Here is an 18,193-nt window from a genome sequence, read left to right as displayed (position 1 = left end):
ATGAAAATGAGGCTGTTAAACTGACAATAGACTATATAACAGCAAGATTATATGAAAATGCTGAAATGATATTTTGTTTGATTTTGAGGGAAGAGTATGAGAAATTGAATGTCCATAACATCTTTATTATACATTTGACTGAATAAACACTGGTCTGACTCATAAATCAGCGTCCTTATGTTACAGTTTTTCTCTCTTGGTTTAAAGCTGTATTATGGGGAATAAGCCCATTTTACACCAAATATGTTCCCATTCACATAATCCAAAAAGTGTTGTGTTCTTAAAGATATACTATGCAGGATTTCCCTACAAAACAATGTATAGACTCAAACATGAGTAATCCCTCTCAATAATCATTTATGACCCACTCTCACTGTGTGGTGGTGTATTTATCTGCAGAGACTCTGCTCTCTGCCTGTATTTTCTTATTTCCTTAATGTTTTGCTGTGTTCAGGACGTTCCTGAGCACAGTGCACTGGTGAGGTCGGGACTTTATAAAAAGGTCGCAACCAGGTGCCACACCAGATCCAAGACAAACCTCCGAAAATTGTGGACACAGCACAGAAAAAGACAAATACAGCAAGGTGATATGCCAAGCAGAGATAGCTGGGGTTGGCTTTCACTTTCACATTCGGCAGCATTACTGTTTACAAATGGTAACTGACAATTCCTGCGTAGTATACTTTTATTTTACAACATAATCAACAAAACCACATACTGTGTCTAAACAGGAAATACTGACTACTACAAAAAATTGGACTCAAGACAGCAAAATAACAATAACAACTTTTTCAACACAGTGTATCAAATCATAAATTCACACCTACAGTTATCTAGTGGCAACAAAATAAGAAAAAAAACAAAAGCAACAAAGTATTGAAGGCTGTTTACTGCTCCATATCTTCCCCGTGACCTGGACATGACAGTCTGTACATTTTTCAGTGGCTCACTAAAAACAACATCAATCTAATGTTAATTGAGGAAGAAAGGCCATTGCTTTTGTTGGATAGGCTGTGGAGTCTCAGGGTTGCAGTTTATCTTGAGGCCCGCAGTTGTTCACAGCTAAGGCTCAAATGCTTCAGTGCCACCTGCTGGACAAGCCGATGTTGTCACCTATTCCAATTAAACTTCCCCTTAGGGCTTTTATTACTGTAAGCTGCTTCAGTTACAAAGCCCGGGCATTGTACATCACACTGTCATAATTAATGGTGAGACTTAGAATAAACAAAGCCATGGTTAATGTTATTAGTGACATCTGTGGTTTTTCTGCTGTGACACGTCTGCTGGGAAAAATGTTTTTTGGCATCTCCCCTCAGAAAAGTAACAGCCAATACTGATTGCGATTTCATTTGCAGTCATGTACTAGAATTTAACTATAGCCCTGTCTACAAAGTATGAAGCAAGATATTTTTATCAAGTACTATCACAAACTCATCTTGTCTCTGTATTCATGAAATCATATCAATATCTCTGTTGCTTGTTGCTGATGTTTAAAAACAGTCAGCTGTATACATGAAATTAACAAATGGTGTTGCAGCTAGTCAGTTATGACCCTATAAACTGTTGGAAACATGTGTCTAACAAGGTTTTGACAGACTGGCCGCCTGTATCGCAGCTTTTAAAAAACCCTGCAATGTAGCTGCTTTAGCTAATGTTAAAGCTAGAGTGTTGGACTAGGTCTTGCCAAATGAGTTTACACCATGCTCTTTAAGCATATTGCCGCCAGGGAAAGCTCTCTGGATTTATACCTGACATAGTTTTGGTGTCAGGTGTCTGTGGCAACTTTTTCCATACCTACATACATACCAGAAGTGACGCAATTTTACGTCACCCAGCCAGAGTCAAAGGGGAAAGAGATGAATGTATTTTTTTGTCTTTTACTATGTGCATGATTCTGATTTCTCGTTTGAAATAAAGGTTTTTCAAAAAAGAAGTGGGGAGAGACCTTAGCGATTAAAGTAGCAGCTAGGAGTATGGCATCCAAGAAAAGTTTCTGGAGTGGATGCTCCAGATAAAAAAGAAAGTCGGCATTCAGAAGAAGGATTACAGTAATGGGGTCGTGAAAGATGTGGCAAGGTCACCTACAGGCATATGTTATGTAAACTGTGTCGACGGTGTTTGTGCAATTACTCTTACTGCCAGAGACAGGAGACAAAAGTTAGCATCACAGACTAGCTGGACAAGCTACTTTCTGGCTCTGAATCCTCATCATCCAGCGTGTTGTTTATGAAGCTTTTACCCACCATGTGATGTAAGTAATTGGTCACAGAATACTGGTCATATGACAACCATTTGTTTGTATATGTAGGGGAAATAGTTATCGCTGCTGTTGATGTTCTGTCGTCCGATGTGAATGTTTTTCTTGATCTTTCACTGATGCCTGGTTGCTGACCTCTGAACCTCTTTTCAGGCGGTGCCGTGACTGGTTTTTGCTGTTGAGAGAAGATGAGAACAAAAAATAAATGGACAAAAGCAAAGCCATCATGTTCTTTTTGTTTTCTCTTCATCATATATATCCTCAGCCCATTGTCATGCCCCTCAGTGTGTGATATCGATGCTGAGGGCAGCCTTTAGCATTTTTATAAGTTTGCACTGGGCTCTGAAGTATCTCCAGTGTAAAACCAACTGGTGCAGTATGTGATGTGTAGGGCAGGGCGGAAAAGATGGGTCAAGCAGACACTCAGGAGACTGCTGTTTGTGTCCTATGTGAAACCAAAAGTCAAAAATTGTTTTAATGTAGCTCACACAACATGACTTTTATGACCAAATGACTAGAGCTCCCAAATCCAAGAATTTGATCTCCCATTTTGTCTGTCCCTTCATTCTTTCAACCCCTTCTCTACATAAAGAGGCTTGGTCAAAGGATGCAAGTGAAGTGACTTCTGATGAATTATGGGTGAGAAGGCAACCCGGGCTCTCTACGCTACAGCTGGAAGCACGGTGGGGCAACAACAAACGCTAATAATAATAATGATAATACATCGGATTTATATAGCGCTTTTCAGGAAACTCAAAGACACTTTACAAAGAGCAACAACAGCAATCAAAAAAAAAAAAAAATTCATAAGTTTTCACCTGGGAGGCTGGTGTTGGCTTCCTATAAGATTGTAAAGCCAAACCCTGTTCATTTTTCCTAAACCCAGCCATGTGTGTGCATTGGCTAAATGTAACCACATGCGTTTGGTGTTAAAGGGAAGAAAAAAAAAAGTCAATTTGCGGTCATGTACCGATGTTGTGCATTTATCTTTAAAGAGACTGTATGCAAACTGTACATTTCCTATGAAAACAGAAGTGTATTTTGAAATCAGACAATGCATTTAACAGGCTGAAGGTGACACGGTGTCCCAGAACATCAACAACCGACACACCCAGGGTACCTTGCACGTCTCAATCATTTCGATGTGGAAAGACGTGGAATGTGAGAATGTGTTGGATAGGGCTACAAAGGATTAAAACATATTCCATTAATGCTAGATGTTAACTTAACTTAGTTTAAAGTCATCCATCGCCTGAATTTCTCCAAGGTTAAATTCAACAGAATATTAGTCTACTAGTCTTGCCCTAAATTTAGGAATTTCTGGGCAGACTTTTTTCAATTGTAAGTAACATATATAGTAAACAGTTAGTCCCTGATGACTGGTATAGTCATAGCAAAAAGGGTTATTCTGTGAGAATGGAAATCAGCTTCCCCTCCGTGCTTTACAAAATGGCTAAATGACATGGTTTCTTGTCTACATCTTTACGAAATCCGGTGTACTTGAACTCCCTCATCAAGTTTTCTAAAATCTGTGGAACTTTTATTTAACATATCAAAAGGGTAAAGAGTCAAGCTGGTAACCAACCACATTGTCTGCTTCTTTGTATTGGACTATACACTGTGCTTTGATCCGCCAAGATCAAATGTCTATAAATGTCCATTTCTTCATTTTCATCCAAAAACCAAACACACATCTTTCAGCATGTCGAACAATCTTTGGTCAAAAACCATTTGCACTTCCAGGGTTCACACCTGACGGCAACAATGTCCTTCCTACCTTAATTCACTAAACCCCAAATACCAGCACAGTGCCAAACAGTGTACATACATGGTACATGCTATCAATATCTGGTATGTGAAAGACAATATTTGGCTCTTACACACTATATTTTGCAACTTTATCCCTTTCATACTTTTCTAACTAATTACAGTCCTTCAGTTGCCCCCTCATGTGAGGTTAAGCTACCAAGGCTGTTCAGCTCCGGCTGTTCTGTACATGATGCAACACAGCAGTCGCCCACGGTTTCCTTAGAAATGTCATTCTCTGCTTACCTTCAAGCTTTCTCTGAAGATCAGTTCTGTCCTTGGTCAGGGCTTCAGTTTTTTTTTGCAACTGGTCTCTTTCTTTAGACAGGTTGCTGTAACTGGTCCGTAACTGGTCTCTTTCTTTAGACAGGCTGCTGTAACTGGTCCGTAACTGGTCTCTTTCTTTAGACAGGTTGTTGTGACTGGTCCGTAACTGGTCTCTTTCTTTCGTTAGGTTGTTGTTCCTGTCTTGTAACAGGAACATCTCCATCTCCCACTCAGAGTTGCTCTTGGTAACTGCATTTGACACATAAAGAAATAAAGAAACACTGTCAGCCAGTCTTCTCGGAGCTTTAACAGCATGTACTCACAAAGTACTCACACAGGAAAACCAAAGTTGTGAGTCCAGTCAGAAGGAGAAGACACAGCAGACCCAGACACACTGCAGCAGCTCTGCAGGAACTCTTCTTCACATCTGCAGCACCTGAAGGAAAAACATGAACATTTTGTCATTTACAAAAGTCAGCCTCTGTATTGTTGCCTCTCATCAGAAAACACAGCTGAACTGAACTGAAATCAAAAGCTGGTGTAATGTCTGTCGTTGGTACATGGAGGGGGTGAGGGCTGGCATTGTAATGATGTTCACATGAGCAAAAGTTACCCATTGAAATGCAACCATCCAAAAGTATGGAATATACTTTTTTTGTGTGAGTCAACATTAATTAATATTCAAGCATGTTTTGCATAGCTTTGTATGTAATTTCTTCATGCACTGTGGGTATTAATGGTCCCTTGCTGCTTAACCCTTTCCATACTATTGTTTCTCCCACAAGTTTTTGTATTGTTGCTTTTATAATGCAGTCCTTTCTGTCCATGTGCTGTTAAGTAAGAAATGCAATGTGTTTATTACCTGAGTGTGATGGTCCAGATCTGTTTGGCTCCATGTTGATCACATTTTCATAAATATTTTCAGAGCTTTTTCTCTCCATTTTCCTCTGGTTGCGATTACCTGATGGTCTCTCTACATTAACATAGATATTTGACAGTTCATCCATCATGTTCAGCCACACTGGTGGTGCAGTTTGGTCCTGTGGTGCCTGAAACCTTCAAAGTCTGCAGAGTGCCATCTGTATGAACTGCGTACAGAGTAACTCTGACTTCTAAAAGAGGCTCTTTTTATTTACGGATGTGTCTCTCACATCACCAGGAAACTGAGGGCTAGTGGTGTGAAATACTTAAGCTGACCACTTTTACCCATTTGACCTATAAGTTGCAGGTGCCTGATAGTGCTTTCCATTTTGGTTAGTGCTACTGTATTTGTAAGGTCTCTTAAATGTCACTAGTAAAAAGTTCACCTATCTATTTGTCTGTAAACTGAAACATACAGTATGGTCAGAAGGTCATTTATTTATTTAGCTGTTTATTTTATGTTACTTTATTCCTTACCTCTTTGACTTTTTATCTGCTTTCACTTTCACTGTCTTTGTCTGTAAGGTGACCTTGAGTGTCGTGAAAGGCGCCCATAAATAAAATGTATTATTATTATTATCATTAAGGTCATTATTCATAATTGCAGTTCTGTCTTCATTAATTATTACATTTCAACGTGACATAATGTAATGGCAATCAGCCTTCTGCTTTTCTTCACAACCAGACAGGTAAGCTGTTACACAAGTTCATATAAGTGAACTCATTTTAAGTATAGCGCCACGACAGCTGGCTGTGCATTTTCATTTTATTAAAAAGCCCCAACATTCAGTACTGTTTTCCAGTACCCTCTCACATTTGAATCATTTAATAATCACTTAATGATTAATTTCAGTCACTTCCTCCTTTCCTCCCCTGACACTATGTCAAGCAATCATCTCACAAACATTATGTAAAACACAAAAAGTTTATTAAAGTACGTGGACAGTGAAAATGTTAGTAAATTAATTAGCCATCTGTTAGATGATGGGGTATTCCAGAAAGCGGGTTTAGTGAAATCTCTGAGTATGTTAACCCTGAAATGAGGGAAACTCTGGGTTTTCAGTTCCAGACAGAGAGGTAAGTCAAACTCAGAGTCAATCACCATGGCAACTGACTCTGTGAACCTAACCTGCTCGCTTGCCATATGGGACGCCTGCTCTATCCACTAAGCCCCCAACCTCCCATAAAAAGAGATTCTGCTTGCTAAATTTCACATGCCGCTTCTCTCTCCTTGGCAGCTTTAGCGGTGTTACTTTTTTTTACGAAATACATGCTCATATTCGCTGTAGGCATTCATGAGCACCTCCAATTCCACAGGTGTAAAATAAGTTGATCACATTTCTCTCCGGTTGCCATGGTGAATCGAGGTATCAGGGCTCCACTGATGATGGCTTTTTATTGTGGTTGTGCACGCGCTTAACTCAAGGTGTACCTACTCAGAGTTGACTAAACTAATTCAAATCAGCTGTTCTGGAACCGGATACTCAAGAGTTTCCCATTTCAGGGTAAGTCAACTCAGAGTTCAGGATTAGACTCGGAGTTTGTTGAACCTCCTACCTGGAATACCCCTCATGGTTCAGTAGATCTGCAAACTTTCAACATACGTCTATCTCAATTATTGTTACTCCCATAACAACATAACGACAGTACAGCTCAGGTTATTCCATGCAGTGCTTTTACTTTTTGGTAACATACATAAAAATAATTATTCAGTCAAATACGGCCTTACGACAGATCCTAAAATAGGGTATGTATGCACTGTAATTGAAGGGGGCATGTGGAGTTTTCTTGCAAACAAACAAAAGTTACCTTCACGTTTACATTCACAAAATATTTAATTTTTTGCCCTTATTTCGAAAAAGAATTTTCCTACTTGAGATGTTTATACTTGACTAATGACCACTAATGTTCTCGTTTACATGCAGCTGTGCATACTACGATCAATACCGTCACCTTATAAAAATCACTTCATAACATGTGAAAGTGGAATGGCTGCAGCTGCATGTGCCATTTTGCTTCTTTGCATCATTATAAGATTCTTTCAGAGCAAACACAGCCTCCCTCTTTTATTCTTTCGACTACCCTCTCAAAAAGGTTGGTGTTGCAATATGTGTGCATATCCAAAAACCTGTTGATATCTAAGCCTTTAATTATGTTTAAAAGAAGGTGTGATTCTACTTCTGACCAGAAATGTGGGCTTTTCTTTTAGGCATGCATCTGTACTCCACAGAGTTGCAAACTGTTGGTTAGTTTGTTTGTGTACAACATATGACAACACATGCAGCTGACTGTAAACCGACAAGAGACCATTTGTCACAAACTGCTGTAAAAAGCCCAGCTGAGATGCATATTCTGAATGTGCTGTCCAAAGAATGCTCCTACAAGCGAAATAGTACCAGACTATGCTATTTACATGACCCGTGTCAAATTCCGAACATTGTCATATTCGTAATAATAGTAGAATATTAGTGTGCATGTAAACATTGTCATTTAGGTATAACAACTGTGTTGGGAAACATTTCCTTCCTCATAAAAGATTCTTCTCAAGAATTTACAGCCTGCATAGCTCATTCATGCTTTCTAGCGTGCAGTCTTATTCTTCTCTGCCTTTGTTGGTGCACTGCTGCGATTCCTTGTGTGCGTTTATCACTAGATAAACAGAACAGGGACCTAGTCATATAAAAACAGCTCCATACCTCTACCAGAGGTCAAAAACCTGGATACCATTGTCGTCAAATCATCTTACACCTCCCTTTAATCTCAAGGGACTATACAAAGGTATTATAAATAAGTAAAAGTAAATGAGTCCTCCATCCAAAATCAAAATCACACACATGTACAGGTATAGGATTGTGAAAAGTGAATTTGTGCCTTCAGATCAGGGGCAATTCTAGGATCAGAGGTTTAGGGGTGCTGAGCACCCAGAGAGCTGCCCGGCCAGGCAAGATAAATTTCACTGTTTTGTACATTTTAACGCAATTTCATTCCCACATTTGTGAAAGAAAAGCACAACACTTTTTTGGGAAAGTCTGTGACTAAACCATCAAATCTGATAAAGGTTATTAAATGCTGAGCCACAGCAAAAGAGGAATGGATTGGAATCATAAAAGAAACATATCGTAACCCTAATTTCTGGGGGAAGACAACTCATTTTGATACAGCAGCTCCTCAACATACACATAAACAGTATGTATGTTTCTGGAGTAAACCAGCCCCCTATAGTGAGTACCAAAAATACCAAAAATGGACCTTGGACTTATTTTTTGGACTTTTATTTGAAATGCAATGCACAACATGTAACATTAACACATTAACAGTAATTGACTTTTTCAATGTTTGTCTCTGCCTTTTTCCTTCTTGTCTGTATTATATAATACAAATACATAAATAAAAATACACTTCAAAAAAGAAAAGTGCTTGAAATCTACAAAATAATAATAATAAATACACACAATAGGAGTTATAATGTTAATGGGCATCCAGTCAGTTAGCTAGTCAGTAGCACCTTGGCTTTAATATTAACACATGCACATGACACAACAGCTAGCTTCTCTCATTCCAATTCAAACAGAGGACAGTGGTACTGACCACCTGTAACGTTTCCTAGCTAGAAAAAACGTCAGCTAACTCCTACCTAACAACATAAACAGTGACCTACGATTAAATGCAGCAGAAATGAGGACTGGTAATGATAATAATGTGTTGGTATTGAGTGGTAGAAGTTAAGAAATGTGCCACATATCCTGGTTTCAGCCAGGTACTTACACCACTACTGCATATCACCCACTTTGGAAGGAAGCGCATTGCTCTGTGCAGATAGAGCTCTCAGAGCCCAAGTCGGTGAAAGGTGGGAGGGATGGGGAGGATCAAACCATTTTTGAGGCAAGGGGGGGGGGCTGCTGTATTTTTGTTGTTAAAATATTACGTTTCAACCAAGTACTGTATGGTTTTGACACTTTTCTAGCTTGTTAAAAAAGGACGTACAGTAAAAAAAAAAAAAAAATCTCTCAAATTTTAGGGGTGCTGGGATCCAATTTAGGAGTGCTTCAGCACCCCCAAAAATGGGCTAGAAACGCCTATGCCAGATCAAACATGAAGTGAATTTCAGCTCTCCATGGTTTCGTATGCTGAGTTATAAAGACATCATCTTTTCACAGATCCAGAAGTTTTGATTTTTACACGGTATATCATTCCAGCTGTCCTCCATTTCTACACAGTCTTCAGTGTTGCCCAAAAAATCATTTGGCTCCCCAGGCTTCCAGTAGCTGAAACCAAAAAACAAACCGTCTTTTCACAAAGAACACAAACCAAGAAACATTTCATGGACAACACAATGCTGGAATGTGACCAGCTTTAAGCTGGAAAATTAAAATGTTTCCTGTGATTCATTTTTAGATTAATTTATTCATCTAACATAAAAATCTAAAAGACATTTTAAGGCCTTTAGATTCAGCGTTAAAGCTACAGCTGATAACTTTTATAAAAAAAGTAACTTTTTGTCATATATGCTGAAACAGTCACTATATTCACAGAGAGCAAAGTGAGAGAAATAATCTGTGAAAATAAATCATATCCCTCTGCCTACTCTATTGCTTTGTAGCATTTCTAATGGCCTTACTGCATGTAACCAGAAAACAACCAGTCAGAGCCGAGGAGTCTCTAACGTAGCTGTCAGGTCATGGCAATCATTGCTCATTGTGAACTGTGGTCAAACCGTCAAACTAGGCAGCGCTGATCAAATATGAATCAAGATTCTGTCACCGCTATTTCTATGTAAAATGAGAAAGCTGGTCCACCTGGTGGGCGATGCTTGGTACTTCGGTTGACCATTTACAATATGGCAGCCATGTCACCAATTTTGTCATATTACAGCTAAACAGTGCACTAAAATATGGTTCAGAAAACATCTGAGCTGAGAAATAGGCAATGCAGGAACAGAATCTTGAGCGTTAAATTCCAAGGAATACTATTAAAAGCATTACGAAGAGGAGGAGTAAATATGACAAAAAGTTACTTTCCTAAAAGTTACCATCTGTAGCTTTAATGTTAGTTGAATAACAGAGTGATGTGTGAACCCTTTGGTCAGCGGCGTCCCATCCACCCATTTCCACATCCCCATGGCTTCTCTCTCAGTCAGTCCAATCCACAAGACCCTGCCGAATTTTCCTATGAAATTCTTGTTTACAGAGAAAAACAGAAATCACTAATCAATAGAAACTGAACTGATTTAAATTCACCATGCAGTTAGTCGGTTACCTCTCATTTATTACATTTTTCTCTTTTTCTCTTATCATTGTCTCTCCTAACCTCAAACTTACACTCATTCACATATAAATACACACACCTGTTCCTCTTTGCTGTTGATAATCACCAGGTCTGCACCTCTCTGCAGACAGTCATCTCTGCTGTCCTGCCAGGATTTCGTGGTAGTAGAAACAAAATAAAAACTGTGGCGGAAATACACCCATCCTTGTTGCAAATAGTAATCTGTTACAGAAAGATTAATGGATGGAAATTGACATTTTTAAATAAGAAACTGACCAATTTTAAAGAGCCATTTTGAATTCAGTAATCAAAATTAAACTATGCATTATGAAGCTCAAAGTAAAAAAAGAACATGACAAAAAGGTTAGTAAATGTAATAATTCCATGTCCATGGGTTTCCCTACTATCTTTAAATATGAATTAATAATTTAATTTTGAAATGGATTTTAAATTGTGTTATTTCTACCACTCGTGTGTCTGTACTTCTGTAATGCAATAAAATACAAGTGTTCTGCTGTAAAGTCTGCTTTTACGATGCCTACAATGATCAGTTTTTGTTGACACTATCGGAAGATTTAGTTAAATTATATGTCTTAGCATTGAGGTCATGCAGTAGTTGGTGATGCTGTTGTACTTGACTGCATCATATTCAGAAGTGTGTATAATATTGAATATAAATATAATACGTATTTCATACCTAAAATATATATAATACAAATTTACACCTCTTAATATGATGTGTCCAGCACAACACCACCAACTACGACCTCAGTGATAAACATATGATTAAGTTTACACATTTCCAACAATGTCACCAAATACCGAACATTATGAGCTTCACAAAGATATTACAAATGATAAGGTATTATGATAGGGATGTAGTATTTATTTGCATTAACGTAACGATGGCCACTGAATGAATGTATTATCCATCTCATAGTTCATTTGTTTGCATCTTTAACGTTTACATTTCGTGATCACTTTAATCTAAGAACAGAATTTAAATCCCACATATTATTTATTGAGACTTTCTGCAAAAACAAACTAACTGAAATCTTGATTGGCCAGTTACTATGTTCTAGAATCAGACCTCCAAAGTGCTCTGTGCACTGTGCAGAAAGTCTGATTAAAACATGTAGTGTGAGTAAACACAATATGAGTCAGATAAAATTGTACAGTGTCTGTCCAAAAATGAAAACCAAGAGAACCCAAACATGGCACTAAATCTCCCTTTGGATTCAGGGTCTTTCATTATTGCCATGACAACCTTCATCCTCATACTAACCAAAGTCAGTCAGTTCTCTCTTCAGCTTGGCAGTCTCCTGAATAAGGTTTGTGCAGCCGGCTTCTGTATCTGGTGTCTTACTGTCAGAGCTGTCTGAAAGAGCAGAAACACTAAAATTAAATCAACAATTATGCCCACATGCACTAGGAGCAATTTGAGGTTGAGTATCTTGCTCAACGACACTTTAACAAGGGGGTCTGAGGAAATTGGGAAACAAAGCAAAGAAGCTTATTTGTACAGTATTTGTGATGTAGTTTATAATAGACTTTAAGCTTACAATAACAATACGTTTGCCGGCTGAAAGTTTTGACTTGAGTTTCATAAGGAGAGAACTAACTGGAAAGTCCCGTACTCTTCTTACGTAATCTGACGTAAGTTTGCATTCTAGTGTTATTATGCCTCGTGATTGTTTCTGATTCTAAACTTCCCCAGACTTGTGTAACTGAATATCACTGAACTGAATCGAAACTGTGAAGGAGCCTGAGAGCGCAAACACAGAATAACAGAGAATGTTGCTACGCTATCAATCATCAAGTGATCTGAACACTAATGAAATAATATTCAGACAAAAAAATCTTAGAAAGCTCTCAAAGTGTCATATCTTGCAATTGTAATTATTCAGCTGTGGCAGTAACCAGATTCACTCTCTAGTCTTATGATAACAGAGAATTTCACAAAACTCTACAGACACTGTTCAAAATGACTCACAGAGACGCAGGGAAATGTTGAGAGCCGCTTGTAGGATGAACAGGAGTCCAAAGCTCACACCAACCAGTCTGTACATTCTTCTACCTGTGTGCAGAAGTAAGACAGACATGCACATAAAGTAGGCGCCTGGCAGCCTTCTACAGTACATGAAGCAGATTTACAGAGTTTTATGGATAGTGTACCCTGTTGACATTTTAGGAGGACTGTATGTGTGACTATAAATTTGAGGATGTGTGCAGGCCAAAGTCAGGCAGCTCTGTAAACCATTATGTGTTCTTTTCAAATATTTAACAGTAAAACAAGAATGAATGTATAATTTTAATAGTTTTCAGTGTAAAATGACTGAATAAACTGACTTGATATAAAAGCAGATCAATAATATTTTCACCTGTGCACTAAAAATATATAGAGGATCTTTCTCACTTTTCTACACTGATATTTTCCTAAAAATCTCTATTTTACATTTTGGAATTTAAATTTGTATCCATACTGCCTTCATAGATAGATGCTAAAATGTTACACTATAGGTTTTCTGGCTCACCAGGCACTGCAGCAGTCCCTTCACCGTCATCACTAGAGCTCCTGGCTGATGAATTAGGTATATTTACATAGTCCATAGTGATTTCAGGTTGATCCTGAGGGACAAAGTTTGCCATAATTTACCCACTGACTAGAAAGTGACAATGATGATGGTGAATGTGTTTTTGTCCGAATGACTGTGATGTGTAATCTACTTCTTGCTTTTATTTTGATTTTGCTAAGCAACACATTTTTGTTCTTCCTCATTTTTAGATTTGACTTAAACAACTTCTTCAACCCAAAGCCTTTGACTTCACTACAACCTGGTTACCTGCAATGCTGACGATCTTATCACTTCAAAGAGGCCTCCAATTTCCTTGTTTCACATGAGGGACTCATCAGACTCGATACATCGATTTAATGGTCAGCAATCCAATACCATTGATGTGAAGTGAAAACATATATATATATATATATATATGTATATATGTATATATATACCTTGACAGTTAATATTGAGCTGATTTTCATACTATTGTTAAATAATGATGTTGTTGGTGGGAGAAGTTTACTTCCAGGGATAAAAGATAGCCCTGAAGTTCAGACAGGGAGACGGGTAAAAGAATGGGGAAGCTGTGGTATTCATCAAAGGTTTTGAATCCTAAAACTATAAATAGTGTATTCTTTCAGTCATATGTTCTGTTTCCACATAATTGTTTCTTCCTCTATTTGACCTGTTCTAAAACTGTTCACAGTGTAGTAATGGGTTTATTAGCTCACACTTGACGAAGACACACACACAAAGAGGGAACACGAACACGAATATTAAGGCAACCAGGATGATGCAGCAAATGGAGGTTGCAGATTATGTTAATGAGCGACCGAGACGTAAGCAGACACGCAGCTGGGATGCAAATCAAACAGTTAATAGCAAACATAATTTTATTGTATATGGACACAGGTTGATAGACTTGACTCCATCAAGTGTTTTAGCTGCAGTAGCAACATGGCCCCATAACCCTGTCTCCTAGGAATTACATTCATATTTTGCTGATGTTAGATTGTATCTGAACAGCTATAGCAGCTATACAGTTAAGTTATGAGTTAATCTTTAAGTTCTAACATGACATGATAACACTAGGTATTGCCATCATGTTTTCATCCAAACTCGTTAAATACTGCTGCCATGACAGTCGACCTAAACATCCAAATATGATGCACCAGGAAGTCTCCTGTGCAGGTTTTGGATGTTCTGGGACGGTGTGTCAATTCACCCTTGTTACATGCAATTTGTCGTTTCAAAATACTTTTCCTTATTTAACAAGACATGTACAGCTTCTGCTCATGACATGCATACATACTTTTTCAAAATAAAATTATAACAAAGGTAAAAGACTTGTGGTTGGGTTTAGAGAAAAACATCATGATTTGTCTTAAAATAACTATGGATCCTACTAACGTAGTGTCACGTCCCTTGAGATACGTCACTAGTGTAGCATGCTACACATACTAGCACACTACGTTGTTATTAAAGTAATTTCACTGAGTTTTGGTTTCACAAAGGAAACAAACAGCAGGATCCAGAGTGAAAGTCCAATGTTTGTTTGACCCATCCACCTTAGATGGACTTTCTTGATCCTCATATTATGGTAGATGTTGGCGGTGTCAGAAATCGCTGCCATCTGTTGCATATTATACCACCATGAAGAGTATCTCAGTGTGTCCGTGTCTGATGCCAATATCTACTGATGAAGCAGCGGTATTTAATGAGTTTGGTTGTTGTCAGTGGCGTCAGAAATAGTCGCTGCCTGGTGCATAGAATACTGCTTGAAGGGTGGCTCTGTGCATCAGTATCTGACACAGAGATTACTGACGAAGTAGCGGTATTTAATGAGTTGGGAGTGAGAGCAGGCTGCCACTGCCCCATAAAAATACAAAGTGTCCCCATATTGCAAAAAAAAATATACAGAAAAAAATTGCTATACTACAACAGGCAACCAAGCGCCACCATCCAAAATAATCCTTAGCAAATGTAATCATAATCGTAAATAAACTTGTCAAATTGCCATTATTGTTACAACAGGTTTTAGTGTTACAGTGTGCTGCAGTTGTGCAGGTGGTTTGTTCACATGGTATTGCTGTACCCCAGCAGAGGCCATTACTCAACTGCTGTGGGCAGGTACAATCAATGTCAAACACTGTATTGTCTTTCTATTTCATGTATTAAAAAAAACTTAAAACTTGAATGTAATATGAGTGTTTCAGAGGCTATTTCACTGTCAACAAAAAGTTTTGTCAAGTGTCAGTATGTTGTGGCATGTTTCCTGGGCATTGAGAGTCATGTCAGCAGCTAATCTGGGAGTAACAACTGATGAAATGACACCAAAGTTGTCAGAAAATGTAACTATCCGAACCATTAGCATGTTAATGTTTGCCATTTTACCTAATCTGCTAAACTTTATATAGTAAAAGTTACTTCAAAGCTAGAGAGCACAGCTGTATTTATTTATGATGTGGTAACACACTGTTGATTTTGCAGGGAGATAAGACGGCTTTGGCGTGCTGTGCATTGTACAAGCCATTCTCAGTGTTTCTCTACGCCTTACAGGTGAGGGCGCTTTCTTCCTATTGTGTAACTTGAAATTTGCTAAGACAGTTGTGCAGACAATACCACAATATTACAAATACGCACACTCTGATGTAATTTGACATGTTGCTTTCAGTCTTTTTTTTCACAATTTGCTAAATAAAAACCTAAATTTTATTTTTGATTTAAATCAACTGGAAAAACATTTTAAATGTACATATTTTTTCATACTCTCAGTGTCATCGAGCAAGGAATCAACCCACTCGGACTGCAACACAACTCATTTTTGTGTCCAGAACAATACAAAGATGGTGCCAAAGGATTGTGAGGGAAAGAGGCCTGACCACTGCAACAGATTGCAAGAAAGGCTCAACGCCTTGACTGCAGAGAAAAACGAGCTTCAGAACAGAAACAATGACCTCACCAACAGGTTGAGGAACGTGGAGGAGGAGAGAGACAGGCTGAAACAGAGGCTGGGGGGTGAGAACAAATCAGGTTAAGGTTTCTGACCTTAAAGAGAAACACCACCCACAAGTATATTAAGAATATTTAGAATTCCAATATGTTATTTCTACTGCCTAGATAAGTTAAATCAATCTTTGTGAATGTGAGCTACTCTCTCTCAAAGCCAGAAACCAGGGAAGTATGGGAGCCTGATTTTGTGGACTCACAGTTTGTTTGTTTGCTGTGTTATACCCAAATAAGCTTTATCCTATCGTAGTGTTCTCAGTTCTGAAACACAAAATGTACCCACATATTCAGAATGGTCCCCTGGGTGCTCTAGAGCATCTTTCAACACTTATTACCTGCTCCATGACTTTATACCCTATGACAGCACAAATTTGAGTTTTAGCTCTGTAGCTTTTGGATTTGAAAGAGTTGTTCATTTTCACTAATATTTTGACTGTCTTAGACCATAGGAATAACATATTTAATTTTTGAAAAGGGGCATAGTTCCCCTTTTACTTTAACTCTTCATTTCTTCCCCTTTCAGTCTGGTTTTGTTGGTTTGGCCACGGTGGCATCTCCGACGAATGACCCAAACTATTGTTGCTGCTGGGAAAGTTCAAAAGCATCAACAAGATTTTTTTAGAATTGTAGTTAGGCCTACATAAACTAGTAACTAAACTAGGCTAGTCTAGACTATAGTCTGTTATGTAGGTACTTAATACAGTTACAATTAGTTTAGAGTTCACTTAAAATTAAATTCAGAGTCTTATTTGTATTTACAGCTCCCCATTCAATTCCTCAGAGTCTAATTTGTGATGCGCTGTTTGTTTATTTCATCCTCCAGTGCCGAGTGGTTGTGTGTCCTCTCAGCAGTGTCCTGCAGGTTGGAGTGAGATTAACTCCAGATGTTATTTCCTCTCCACTGAGGAGAGGACTTGGGAGGACAGCAGGAAATACTGTCAGAGTAAAGATGCTGACCTGGTGGTGATCAACAGCGAACAGGAGCAGGTACAGTGCAGTAAATCTGTGACTGAGTTTGCTTGCGTGTGTGTGTGTGTGTGTGTGCGTGTGCGTGTGCGCGCGCGCGCGTGTGTGTGTGTGTGTACACCATTCTTTATGTTAAAGTTATGCTTATATTTTCTATCAAAATCAATAGGGGGCCTTGTACCGTCTGGATGGGGATGCTGATCTCTTGTTCTGGATCGGACTGAAAGACACAGCTGGGACCAACAGATGGAAATGGGTGGATGGATCTGCACTGACCGAACCATAAGGCTTTTAGATGTAGTGCTAGGCTGTAAAGATCTTCATAGGTCCAGTATCAGTATCTAAAAACAGACCAATTTTTTTCCAGAGAAATGATCTTACAGGGGGTGGGTACTTAAAATGAACAGGAATTAGACATGGATATTGTTTTCCATCTCAAAACAGACAAAGAACATCCTCACAAAAACTTGACACAACTACAAAAAGCACTAGAGTGCAGATCTCAGCCAGAGAACATGTTCTGGCTGCCCGACCTAACAAACTGATTGCTGCCAATGTAGACAATTTTTGTATTACTAGCAGACACACCACAACGATACAATTGTGAGGATGACCGTAGTTTTAGTAATTAAAACACAGCCACGAATCTTTGATCCTTATCATCCATAACAGGAATTTTATCAGTATTAACTTTGTCTGGGGGCTAAAGCAAAACAAAGCATTTACCTACATAGCCTGCTAACTTACTCATAGTAGAGGCACAAGTATTAAGGGAAAATGACCAAATCAACAAGATCTGCAAGTCTACAAAATTGGGCAGGCAAAATGCTTCGCTTCTAAAACGCTTCTAATGTGGTAAAATGCCCTGGGCAGACGGAACAACACCGGTCGCAACCAGAACACAGTGCAGCTGTGGCCATGGGTCCAGGCTAGCTTATAGTCAAGATGGTGCCGATAATAAAGAAAATAGTGATTTATTCATCTCGTTATGTGCCTAACTTTAGTGGATCATAATATATCGGGTATTGGGTCAGTCTGCAATGTTCTGTTTCAATATCAGAACAAATGTTTCTATCAGTGTCAGTTTTTGAGCCAAAGGTAAAATGTGGCCTGCAAAAGAGTAGGTAAGGCTTAAAGGGGA

At 38.6% G+C, this 18,193-nt stretch overlaps 2 protein-coding genes across 3 annotated transcripts; both read right to left on the bottom strand.

Annotated features, from left to right (window-relative positions):
- Positions 1-2,297: 2,297 nt before the first annotated feature.
- Positions 2,298-6,824, bottom strand: LOC126390862 (uncharacterized). The gene is made up of 4 exons (XM_050045345.1): positions 6,809-6,824; positions 4,665-4,766; positions 4,310-4,579; positions 2,298-2,432 (listed from the first exon to the last, which is right to left on the bottom strand). The coding sequence occupies exons 1-4, from the start codon at positions 6,822-6,824 to the stop codon at positions 2,407-2,409; spliced, it is 414 nt and encodes a 137-aa protein (XP_049901302.1). The 3' UTR covers positions 2,298-2,406.
- Positions 6,825-8,412: 1,588 nt separating this feature from the next.
- On the bottom strand, positions 8,413-13,208 carry LOC126390071 (CD209 antigen-like protein E). 2 transcript variants are annotated; one of them, XM_050044172.1, is made up of 6 exons: positions 13,051-13,208; positions 12,510-12,593; positions 11,802-11,894; positions 10,596-10,738; positions 10,327-10,427; positions 8,413-9,516 (listed from the first exon to the last, which is right to left on the bottom strand). In XM_050044172.1, the coding sequence occupies exons 1-6, from the start codon at positions 13,163-13,165 to the stop codon at positions 9,384-9,386; spliced, it is 669 nt and encodes a 222-aa protein (XP_049900129.1). In that variant the 5' UTR covers positions 13,166-13,208; the 3' UTR covers positions 8,413-9,383. The 2 variants fall into 2 exon arrangements, with proteins under 2 accessions (XP_049900129.1, XP_049900130.1); XM_050044173.1 differs by lacking the exon at positions 10,327-10,427 and having other exon boundaries at positions 9,395-9,516.
- Between the last annotated feature and the right edge of the window lie 4,985 nt (positions 13,209-18,193).

This window comes from Epinephelus moara, chromosome 5 (genome assembly GCF_006386435.1).
Source record: "Epinephelus moara isolate mb chromosome 5, YSFRI_EMoa_1.0, whole genome shotgun sequence".
Taxonomy (NCBI): Eukaryota; Metazoa; Chordata; class Actinopteri; order Perciformes; family Serranidae; genus Epinephelus; species Epinephelus moara.
This window is presented reverse-complemented; position numbering and strand designations above follow the sequence as displayed.

Excerpts from the sequence above, each read along its gene's own strand:
- LOC126390862 (XM_050045345.1), bottom strand. Across the intron at positions 4,580-4,664 it reads CACAACTTTGGTTTTCCTGT|TTACCAAGAGCAACTCTGAG; the intron begins GTGAGTACTTTG and ends TGTCAAATGCAG. Across the intron at positions 2,433-4,309 it reads TCTTCAGAGAAAGCTTGAAG|CAAAAACCAGTCACGGCACC; the intron begins GTAAGCAGAGAA and ends TTCTCTCAACAG.
- LOC126390071 (XM_050044172.1), bottom strand. The coding sequence starts at position 13,165 with ATGGCAAACTTTGTCCCTCAGGATCAACCTGAAATCACTATGGACTAT. Across the intron at positions 11,895-12,509 it reads CAACATTTCCCTGCGTCTCT|ACAGCTCTGACAGTAAGACA; the intron begins GTGAGTCATTTT and ends CTGCTCTTTCAG. Across the intron at positions 10,428-10,595 it reads TCAACAGCAAAGAGGAACAG|AATTTCATAGGAAAATTCGG; the intron begins GTGTGTGTATTT and ends TCTGTAAACAAG.